The 11,143-nt window shown below is 55.3% G+C and overlaps 5 protein-coding genes across 5 annotated transcripts; 3 read left to right on the forward strand and 2 right to left on the reverse strand.

Annotated features, from left to right (window-relative positions):
* The first annotated feature begins 19 nt into the window (after positions 1-19).
* Positions 20-3,021, forward strand: PTSG_09439 (uncharacterized protein). Its single transcript, XM_004989638.1, has 8 exons — positions 20-518; positions 558-1,132; positions 1,431-1,576; positions 1,807-1,856; positions 2,063-2,138; positions 2,307-2,389; positions 2,509-2,601; positions 2,786-3,021. The coding sequence occupies exons 1-8, from the start codon at positions 260-262 to the stop codon at positions 2,836-2,838; spliced, it is 1,335 nt and encodes a 444-aa protein (XP_004989695.1). The 5' UTR covers positions 20-259; the 3' UTR covers positions 2,839-3,021.
* A 160-nt stretch (positions 3,022-3,181) lies between these two features.
* Positions 3,182-4,714, reverse strand: PTSG_09440 (uncharacterized protein; the record flags this gene model as incomplete). The annotated part of the gene is made up of 6 exons (XM_004989639.1): positions 3,182-3,280; positions 3,392-3,486; positions 3,739-3,847; positions 4,021-4,050; positions 4,213-4,286; positions 4,591-4,714. The coding sequence occupies 6 exons, from the start codon at positions 4,712-4,714 to the stop codon at positions 3,182-3,184; spliced, it is 531 nt and encodes a 176-aa protein (XP_004989696.1).
* On the forward strand, positions 4,711-6,418 carry PTSG_09441 (uncharacterized protein). The gene is made up of 3 exons (XM_004989640.1): positions 4,711-5,187; positions 5,471-5,646; positions 5,960-6,418. The coding sequence occupies exons 1-3, from the start codon at positions 4,856-4,858 to the stop codon at positions 6,169-6,171; spliced, it is 720 nt and encodes a 239-aa protein (XP_004989697.1). The 5' UTR covers positions 4,711-4,855; the 3' UTR covers positions 6,172-6,418.
* Positions 6,316-8,137, reverse strand: PTSG_09442 (uncharacterized protein). Its single transcript, XM_004989641.1, has one exon. The coding sequence runs from the start codon at positions 7,822-7,824 to the stop codon at positions 6,859-6,861; it is 966 nt and encodes a 321-aa protein (XP_004989698.1). The 5' UTR covers positions 7,825-8,137; the 3' UTR covers positions 6,316-6,858.
* A 137-nt stretch (positions 8,138-8,274) lies between these two features.
* On the forward strand, positions 8,275-10,900 carry PTSG_09443 (uncharacterized protein; the record flags this gene model as incomplete). The annotated part of the gene is made up of 9 exons (XM_004989642.1): positions 8,275-8,499; positions 8,730-8,800; positions 8,942-9,048; positions 9,313-9,390; positions 9,571-9,650; positions 9,960-10,056; positions 10,325-10,375; positions 10,515-10,657; positions 10,844-10,900. Exons 1-9 carry the CDS (start codon positions 8,371-8,373, stop codon positions 10,898-10,900), a joined length of 813 nt encoding a protein of 270 aa, XP_004989699.1. The 5' UTR covers positions 8,275-8,370.
* Positions 10,901-11,143: the final 243 nt, after the last annotated feature.

The following is an 11,143-nucleotide window of genomic DNA, read 5'->3' on the forward strand; positions in this document are numbered from 1 at the left end:
AAATTTCCCAACCCGCGACCGTTCACTCGCCTGCTTGCTGCACCAGCTCCCAAAGACACTCTCGCCACTGTCTGCTGTCGCTCACCATCCTCGTCCTCAGCAACTCTCTGGTACACCTGAACCATCTGTGGACAGGCCACGAGTTGAAGCAGGCGCAACTTTGTGTACGACGTGTTGTGTGAGTGTGTGTGTGTGTGTGTTGTCAAGGTTTTTGTTTGGGCACAAGCGATCAGCCTTCACTCATCGACAAGCAAGCAAGATGGCCTTCAAGTTTGGTGGCGGACAGCAGCCTCCGCAGCAGCAGCAACAGCAGCAGGCCATGCCTGCATTTGGGGCTGGACAAAAACCAGGAGGTGCGCCTGCTTTTGGCGGCGGCGGTACTGGCGGCGGCGGGTTGAAGTTTGGTGCCCCAAAAGCCGGTAATGTGGCCACACCCTCCCCTCTGTCAAAGCCTGCCACAACCGCACAACCACAACAAGGCTTCGCCTTTGGCAGCAAACCTGCACAGCCAGGCACAGGTGCACCCGCATTCGGTGCTCCACAGGCAGCGACGACAGGTGCACCCGCATTCGGTGCTCCCAAGACTGCCACTACCACTGCACCAGCGTTTGGTGCTCCCAAGACTGCCACGACCACTGCACCGGCATTTGGTGCTCCCAAGACTGCCACGACCACTGCACCGGCATTTGGTGCTCCCAAGACTGCCACTACCACTGCACCGGCGTTTGGTGCTCCCAAGACTGCCACTACCACTGCACCGGCATTTGGTGCTCCCAAGACTGCCACTACCACTGCACCGGCGTTTGGTGCTCCCAAGACTTCCACAACAACAGCAGGCGCACCCGCGTTTGGTGCTCCCAAGACTGCCACAACAACTGCACCCGCGTTTGGTGCTCCAAAGACAGCCACGACAACAGCAGATGCGGGGACAAAGTCTACTGCGCCCGCCTTTGGAGCACCAAAGACACAAGCGAGCGGCCCGGCAAGTGGTTCGTCCTCATCCACAGCTGCTGCACCCGCCAAGCCCGCCTTTGGTGCACCCACTGCGCAAAGTGCCAAGCAGCCACCAAATGGATCAAACGCAGACCCAAACAACATGCTCTACAAGGAGCTCGACAAGGCCCTCGGCAAGGTGTGCATGTCTGTGTGTACAATTGCGTGTGGAATTGTGTGTGTGTGTGTGTGTGTGTGGGTGTGGGTGTGGGTGTGTGTGTGTGTGTGGGTGTGGGTGTGGGTGTGGGTGTGGGTGTGGGTGGGTGTGTGTCTGTGTCTGTGTCTGTGTGTGTGTCTGTGCCTGCGTTCGGTGGCCCTACGTCACTCAATTCACTGTTGTCACCACAATCACTCATGCGCCTCCGCCCATCACGTGTCGCACCAAACGCGCCTTTCCTCTCCCGCCCCCCCCCCCGTCTGCTTTCTGCACCCAACAGTGGCAGAAGGAGATTACAGACCAGCATGCGGCGTTCACGGAGGAGGTGACGCAGCTGCGGAAGCGCGATGGCGAGATCCTGGCCAACGCCAACCGCATCAAGTCGCTCAACGACGAGGTGGCACACGTCGAGAAGCAGCAAAAGAAGTACGTAGCACACGGTGGTGGAGCGTGGTGGTGGCGTGGTGGCGTGGTGGTGTGATGTGTGGTGGTGTGGCATTGATGCGGGTTCGGTGGTGGTTCGTGTTGAGGGACACGGGATGCTTGACTCATTCAACCACTGCATCTACAACGACAACTGCTGGTGGTGGTGGTGGTGGTGCTGCTGCTGCTGCTGCTGCTGCTTTTTTGTTGCTCGTTGTCGTTTGTTGCATCAGGTTGAAGGGCGAACTGGAGACGCTGACGAAGGAGCAGGAGGACATCAACGGTGGGGACCAATCTTGTTGTGTGATGGCTGTGTTGGGTTGGTTTGTGTCCAAACCGATCACACAACACGCTGCTGCGGCATTCGTATTGGGTTGGTGCAGTACACAACTGCCAGTGTACCCACACAACATACAACATACAACACACATTCATATTCATTCACACGCACGCATACAATGGCGTATGTGCATCCCGTATCTGCTTAAGGCATTCTGGATGAGCTTGAGAAGAGTGTGCAAGGCATGGACGTGTCGGGTACCGCAGACCACGAACGCCACCGCATGTACGCCTGCATTGTATTGTATTGTGTGTGTGTGTGTGTTTGAGCATGGCTGCTGTCCCTTTTCTTCTATTGTTCGATTTGCACATGTGATTTGCGCGCCAACGACCAGCGGTACTGACGACGACGACCACCACCACCATGATGATGTGGTCACGCATGTGTGCGCAGGGCGGCGACGGCGATGCAGGTGCACGAGACCATGTCCAAGATGCAGGACGAGCTCATCAAGCTCACAACAGAGGTCAACCAAGGTGCGGACACACACACACGCACACACACACACACACACACACACACACACACACACACACACACACACACACACACACACGCCACACGAGCTGACACTGCTGGGTGTTTTGGTGCACAGGAGCGCACGGGGACGAGGACGACCCGATGCGGCTGATCACAGAGACGCTACACAACCATCTCGCCACACTCACAAACGTCGAGCGCAACATTGGTGAGCCCGCCACTGCTGCTACTGCTGCTGCTGCTGCTGCTGCTGTTGTTGTTGCCGTTGGCGTTGACTGTTTTGTCATGCTTTTGCGCAGTATCACACGCGCACACACAATCACCTGCAACGCGTTTCTCACACGTGTCATGTGCACATGCCACGCCTTGGTGTGTGTGTGTGTGTTCACCAGACGAGCTGCAGAACAGGGTGCAGCATGTAGAGAACATTCGCGGCGGGCACTAATGCAGGGCACAGCGCCATTGCACCCGCGGCAGTGTGTGTGTGTGTGTGTGTGTGTGTGTGTGTGTGTGTGTGTGTGTTTTCCTTGGTGATTAGGGCGGTGGTTGGCTTGGTGGTGGTTATGTGACCGGTTTCAGTATGCGTGTTGTTGCAATGAAGTCAAATCAATACACAAGAACACCCACACCAATGGCATCAACGACGAACAAGTGGCTGCACAAAGGACGGGTGCAGTCTCCCTCTCTAATGTCTCCTGCGCAACTCATGAACACACACACACACACACACACACACACACACACACACACACACACACACACACACACACACACACACGGAGGCACGACTACGAGGCCTGCGCTTGCTCGAGTGCTGCTGCAATACGGGAGAGCTCTATCTTGAGTTTGTCCACGCCGGCTTTGTCAGCCTCAACGTGCACGTGCTCCTGCTCAGGTAGACGTGGCATGGTGCACATGTGACAGATGTGAGCGGTGACGCGATGACGCCACTGTGTATATGTGTGTGTGTGTGCGTGTGTGTGTGTTGGGTGTCGTACCCCGTCATTCAAGACGAATTCGAGGACGGCTGTGGGCTCGTTGACCTCGTCCTGGGCCGCTGTCTGCGTAGTCACGTCCACCCTCCAGTTGATGTCTGGTTTGGTTTGACAGTGATGTTCGTTACAGTAAACAGAAGACATCATGCACCACAAAGCCCAGGGTGCGGTTTGGTTGTTGTGCCAATGAGCAGCGCATGGGTTCAGTGGGGAGTATGTGTGCACCTGTGCGGGTGTTCGCACAAGACATACAACGTGTCCACAAACAAACAAACACACACACACACACATACACACACACACACTAGGAAGGAGATGTGTATCATACACTGACAAGCAAACGGGCGCACCTTGAAGTTGTGTGTTCCATGCAGATGCCTGTGCAAGGGCATGGTTGATTTTGGGCTTGTACGACTTCCAGAACTTGCCAAAGCCGGCCTGTTGTTCCTCAGAGAGCGTCTGACAGCGACGTGCAACCGCATGAATGTGTGTTGGCATGAGCCCATTGGCACTCGGAAGCGTGCAAACGACGAATCAACAAACAAGCAAACACACACACACGCGCGCGCGCGCGCACAAATAAACAAACAAACACACACACACGCGCGCGCGCGCACGCACACAGCCCATACCAGGCCTTTGTCTTCCAGACACTCCGCCAGCTGATGGTCGCAAAAGGGTGGTGATGTGCGCGAGGAAGAGCGTTAGTGTAAAGGAGTGTGTGAGGAACGAGAGGGGAAATCAAACAGCATAACAAGTGCCACGCCAGCGTAGGGCAGCGTCTTGACACTGTGACAACATGTGCGCGTCGGGTGCAACAATACCTGGGAAAGCTCGAGGCTGGCGTTGACGGCATCGTCGATCAGGTTTGACGCCAGTGTCACCGTTTGCGCGAACACTTGGAGAGAGAAGGACATGAGGGGGTTGGAAGCGGTTCACGACGAGACGCGAGTGAATACGCACAGATACATGGCTGTGAGGGGTGGCAACGCACAAAGGAAGAGCAGCAACACACCACGCAAACGCAAACGACACACAATCCCTGCCCCCCTCCCCCGCACACACACGCACACACACGCACACACACACACACACACACACGCACACACACGCACACACACACACACACACACACACACACACACACACACACACACACACACACACACACACACACACACACAAAATATACATACACCTACCATCTGCTGTGACGTCTGGGGCAACGGCTTCGTGGATGTCGCTGTCTGCAATGTCATCTCCAAAGTACTTCCTTCGTGCCACAGCAGTGCACACCTGCTGAAACCCTTTGGCTGTGGTCGCCATAATCGTGCTTGCTGTCCTTCTTCCTCCCTTTCGTTGCGCTTGCTCCAAAATCACTGCTTCGGCTTATTGTTGCTCGCTCCTCGCTCGCTTTCGCTTGTTGCTCACTCGCTTGCTTGCCTTGGTGTGGTGGGTGGCTGCTGGATGCTGAGTGCTGTGAGCGGGTTGCGGCTGCTCCGCATTGGTCATCGCGTCCCTGCTGTCGCCGCTGCCGTTGGTGGTACTGGTGCTCGTGCTGCTTTCAGGCTCACGACAGCCTCGCTGCTACCAACATCGCCCACGCTATCAACTGCAACTGCTACATCCACACCGCGGTTGATCGTGGCATCTCGACTCGCCTGCACGGCAAGAACAGCAACAGCAGTCGCTGCAACAGCAAGACAGCGGGTCTTTGCTTTGGCAGCACGCAATCGCCACACGCCGTTCTCTCCTTTCCTTCGCCAACTTCACTCCACTCGACCTCACCTTCAACAACAGTACGCTCATGTGTGTGTGTGTGTCTGTATGTGTGTGTGCCTGCATGTGTGTATGTGTGTATGTGTGCCTGCATGTGTGTCTGTGTGTGTGTGTGTCTGTGTGTGTGACTGTGTCTGCCTCTGTGTGTGTGTGTGTGTTTGTCTGTCTGTCTCATCTATCTGCCTGTGTGTGTGCGTGTGCGAGGCGTTGAGCGCGTGAGCACACACACACACACACACACACACACGCACACACCCTCACCCACTCACACTAACACGTGCGCTCACATTGCACTCTCATCAGAGGCACCAAAGTAGGCACGATGCTTCGCTCATGGATGGCTGAGCAGCCAGAGCCGGCACGGTTCAGTGGCAAGTGGTGGTTCGTGTGGATGATCCGCTTCATTGTCTTTGGCATCACCGGCTCGTCCTCCGTCAAGTTTGCTACCCCGCTCCTCGACACCCTCTTTGGCATTCAAGGTGTGTGCGTGTGTGTGTGTGTGTGTGTGTGTGTTTGGATGTACATGTGTGTGTTTGGATGTACATGTGTGCGTGGGTGTGCATGGGCGCGCGTGTGTGTGTGCGTGTCCACCCGTTTGCTTTCCTTTTGCCATGCGAGTTACTGCCGCAACCACGAACGCCCGCTTTTGGCCATCACCGTGACACCTTGCTCACACACACATACACACACACACATACACACGTACGCACGCATACATACACACACATACACACGCATACACACACGCATGCACGCATACACGCACGCACATACACGTGCGCATCTGACAAGGCTCCTGGACGGAGGGCCCGTGGTCGTTCCGTTTGGCGTCCCTCGCGTTTGTGACACCCATCTACACGGTTATCCTGCTTGTTGTGGGCACCATATTTGGGCAGCACCACTTCTTCAAGTACATGGCGCTCAAGATGTGGTCGCGCATCTTACCTGGCATTGTCAAGCGGCCGGCCAAGCCATCCGCCACCAGCACCCCAAAGAACAAATGATGCATGTGCACTGGCTCTGCTGGTGACTTTGTGTGCAGTCTTAGTTGTTCCAGCGCAGGTGTTTGCACGTCTTTGCCCTTCCTGCACCTTTCATCTCACCGCATCATCCTGGTCATCCTCCCCCCTGGCTGACTGCCTTTGTACCCTTGCTGTTGCATTGTTACAAACAACTGTGTACTCTTTGGTTTGCCGCCGTGTGCACGCACACAATATGGAAGCAACGAACGTAAACGCGCCCAACCATGCAAGCGTGCAAAGAAAGAAAGAAAGAAAGAAAGAAAGAAAGAAAGAAGAGGCACATGTAATGTAACACAAGAAGAATGAATGTGCTGCATACAAAAGAAGAGAATGGGTGTGTTGCATACAGACAAGGTCAGCGGTGGTCACAGATGTACATGTGCGCTTTGAACCAGGGCATGAAAGGGCGGGCTTGTTTGTTTGTACACATGATCGGTAGGATACAGTCCACACAGAGCAGAGAAAAGCGGAGCAGAATGAACACAAGTAGACAGAATAGAGTGAACGGAATGGTGGGTGATGGGTGATGGCAAGCAAGGGCTTAGGCAAGCAAGCAAGCAAGCAAGGAGGCACAGATACCATTCGCACCCACCCACACCCACACACACCCACACACACCCAGTCAAACAAGGCTGCACAGGCAGCCTGGGTGTGATGTTCAAGCCGAGTTCAGCGTGACGACGCCGTCAGGGTGGCGAGGGGAACACCACGCACGTCGCTGGCGGTGCGAAGCGCCGTTTCAAAGCCCAGACACGTCGACACGGGGATGCCTTTCCCCTTTGGAATGCTGTCCCGCCCATACAGGCCCTTGCCCGCACCCTGCTCATCAAAGCGGTGCTTGTGCGAGCCCGTGTACAGTCGAGGGTCCGTCAACCGCCGGAACAGCGGCGGCAGCTCGTCGTCGTAGTCCGAGACAACCGTCGTGCGCGGGGCGGACGCGGTGGATGGCGCTGTGGATGGGCGGCGGCTGCGACGGCTGCTGCTGCTGCTGCTGCTGCTGCTGCCATGGCGCTTCTTCGTCTTCTGTTTCATCTCTGGCGACGACGACGACGAGGATGAGGAGGGTGAGGAGGGCGACAACGACTGCGCAAAGGACGCGACGCGCTGCACGACATCACACGTGCAGTTTGGGCGCTCGTTCAGGGCAGCGAGCGCGTTTGCAAACTGCTTGAAGGTGAGTGCGTTGTGCGAGTTCTTGAACTTGCTGAAGGCGATGTCGCAGTCAATGCGGGACAGGCCTGTCCGTTTGAGCACCTTGGCATCGCGGCACGCCTTGATGAAGTGCCAGCCGGTCATGTGGCGGCGCACGCGCTTCCGCTGGGGCGCGTCGCCGCTGGTTGTGCTGCTGCACGGAATGGCCTTGGAGTACGCCATGAACACAGCGCGCAACGAATCACGCTGCTCGTTCGCCGCATCCTCGTCCATCATCGCCGGTGGCGGCGGTGGCAGGTCAGACGCTTGCATATCGTCGGTGGTGTTGTCGGTGTTGTCGTCGCAGTTGTTGGTGCTGTTGTCGTCGTCGTCGTCGTAGTCGATGTTGTTGTTGTTGTCGGCGTGGTCGTTGTAGTTGATGTGTTGTTCTGGCGGTGGTGGAGGGGTTGGAGGTGGTGGCGGTGGCGGGAGAATGTCGTCCATTTCGAACAGGTGTTTGGCTGGTTGGCTTTCGCCTTGATTACTTCTTCGTGTTGTTGTTCCCCTTGTAGTTCTTCGTATCGCGTGTGGTTGCCCCGGAAGCTGTGTGGGTACGCACGTTGCCTGTCGCTCGGGGTTGTTGCCTATCGGCCGCCTGTGGTTGTGTTTGTTCGTATGGGATGAGGGGGGGGAGGCGAAGACGGGGAGACGAAGTATCCTTGCTTCAGTTTTTCTTCGAACCAGGGGGGAGGAGATGTAAAATGGCACCAAGAGAGGTCGATGACTGTGTTGTCATCAGGAATAGCAGCAACAAGCGTGGTTGCTGTGCCTTTGCTGTGTCATCACCTTTGGCGTGGTGTCACATCATCGCTTGGCTTGCATCGCGCAAGGCGTGGTGATGCTTGCTTGCTTGCTGTCCTTCTTGCAGATGAGTCATCATCCATTTGTGGTTTCTGCTGACTCAGCAATTGTGCAATCAGCAAAGAAGCCAGTGCAGCAAGCAAGAAGCCAGAAGAAGCAAAGAAGACAACAACAGCAGCAACAGCAACAATGGGGAGGAAGAAGACGCAGACGCAGCACACAAGCGGCAGTGAAGATAGTGGAGGGGATGCTGGGGGAGGAGATGCGCCACGCTTGGTAGCGGCAATCGACCAGGGCACATCCAGCACACGATGCTCGGTACTTGTGCACGTGTGTAGCGTGCGAGTTTGAGTATATTGTGTTGTGTGTTGAGTGTGTGTTGTGTGTGTTGTGTGTGTGTGTCTTGTGTGTGGTTGTCAGTGATGCTATTTGCTGTTTGCTGCCATTCGTTCTGTTTGCTGCCATTCGTTCTGTTTGCTGCCATTCGTGCTGTTTGCTGATCCCTTGCAACCCCACTGTGAACATGACCTAAACCACGCTCGCTTCAGGTGTGGAACGAGGATGGGGAGTGCATTGCCAGCCACCAGATTGAGTTGGACGCCCACTACCCCGCTTCAGGGTCAGTGCACGGGGTACTTGTGGTGCTTGTGGTGCTTGTGGTTCTCGTGGTGCAGTGGGTGGTCGCGTGCCCCTTTGGCATGCGTGCGTCTTTGCCCTGACCACTCAACAACGCAAACGCTGGCTTATTGGCACACCGCAGATGGATGGAACAAGACCCGCTGGAGATCTTGGAGCAGGTGCACACGTGTATCAACAAAGTCTGTGACGTGCTCAAGGGCAAAGGGTATGAGCCGTCATCCATCAAGGGTGAGTGCATGATATTCTCTTGTGTGTGTGTGTGTGTGTGTGCATTTGTGTGTGTGTGCATTTGTGTGTGTGTGTGTGCATTTGTGTGTGTGTGTGTGTGTGCATTTGTGTGTGTGTGTGTGTGTGTGTGTGTGTGTGTGTGTGTGTGCGTGTGTGTGTGTGTGTGTGTGTGTGTGTGTGTGTGTGTGTGTGTGTGTGCGTGTGAGCACTTGGTGACACCGTGCATCCGACCCCCCCCCCCACACATACACAATTTTCCCAAAGTGATTGGCATCACCAACCAGCGTGAAACCACCGTGGTCTGGGACAAAGGCACTGGTCAACCTTTGCACAACGCCATCGGTATGCCATGCTTGAGTGTGTGCACGTGTGTGCAACTGTGTGTGCATGTGTCAAGTGTGTGTGCATGGTTATGCTTGTGCATGTATCGAGTTTGCGTGCGCATGTGTCGCGTCATGTCAGCAGCCACGACTTGCCTCACACCGCCCCCCCCCCATCCCGGTGCTGCTTGACGTTGGTTAGTCTGGCAGGACACGCGAACGGCACCAACCGTGGAGCGCCTCATCAACGACACGCCAACACAGGACATGAACTACTTCCAGGTGCGTGTATGTGTGTGTGTGTGTGTGTGCATGTGTGTGTGTGTGTGATTGGGGAGGTGGAGTGGGTGTCGAGTGACAAACAAAAGCGCGAGTGCGAGTGAGACAGCGTGTGCGTGCGCGTGCGTGCGTGTGCATGCGTGCACGTCAGACCAACGCAACTGCAGTGGTGGGTTTGATCAAATCAAACCCTGTAGGCCTGCCTGCAATTACGTTTTGTTTGCTTCTCTTCGCCACCTCCCACACCCTCCCGTGTCATGTTCCGTGTCATGTTTCGTGTCCGTTCATGATGTCATGCAACCGCGTGCGCAGAAAAAGTGCGGCCTTCCCTTCTCCACATATTTTAGTGCGCTGAAACTTCGCTGGATGCTTGACAACATCCCTCTTGTCAGGGAGGAGGTAGCTGCAGGTACGCAGCTATAATTCGCGGCGGTGCATGCGTGTGCATGCGTGTGCATCTGCATTTCGTGTGTACTTGCTGGATAATTCCACGTATCGTGAGTCTGTTGCACTGGAAGCGTTAGATGACCTTGTGAATCATTAATTATTTGTTTGTTCGCGTGTGTGCGTGTACATGTGTGTGTGCTTCTACATGTGTCTGTATGTGTGTGTGTGTGTGTGCATGTACATGTGTGTGTGTGTGTGCATGTACATGTGCGTGTGTGTGTCTTATACAGGCCGCTGCATGTGCGGCACCATCGATTCCTGGCTCATCTGGAACCTTACAGGTATCATCAACATCGCCACACGCACGTGCATTCCTGCGTGTTGTACCTCTCACCCCCGCGCTTGACATGGATTCGCTCATCACCCACATCCATCACCCACGCAACACCTTGACGCGACGTCAACACCATGTTGGACCAGGCGGGCTGCGCGGCGGCGTGCATGTGACGGACGTGACCAACGCCAGCCGCACCATGCTCATGAACGTCAACACGCTCCAGTGGGACACAGACATCTGCAAGTCAGTGCCTGCAGCGGAGCTGGATGCATGGAAGTGTGCATGGGTAGTGTGTGTGTGCATGTGTGTGCGTGTGCGTGTGCATGTGTGTGTGTGTGTGGTTGCGTTTGAGTGGGTAGCACATGTACACACACACACACACACACACACACACACACACACACACACACAAATCCATCTTGGTCGGGTTCAAGGTAAGGACACACGCCTGTGCGCTTGCATCAATTCTTAGGAGGCCCTGCCAAGTTTCTCTTCCATATCTGATCGTTACCGAAGTTTACGGCAGTAGATGGGCACTCACACCTCACAAACTCATTAAAAATAATTCAAAGCAACAAAAAGAGAACCCAACGCAACAACTCAATACCTGTACGAGAGAGAAATAGCAGTACACTGGAGATCATCTTGACCCCTCCGAGGCACACTCACAGACGCGGCAGGTCAATCCACCACATGCACTGTAAAGACTCACTATGACACGACCATTTATTATCGTGAGCGTCAAGGACAGGGTCGCAGGAGGAAGGAAGGA

This window comes from Salpingoeca rosetta, assembly GCF_000188695.1.
Source record: "Salpingoeca rosetta unplaced genomic scaffold supercont1.28, whole genome shotgun sequence".
In the NCBI taxonomy this organism is placed as follows: domain Eukaryota; class Choanoflagellata; order Craspedida; family Salpingoecidae; genus Salpingoeca; species Salpingoeca rosetta.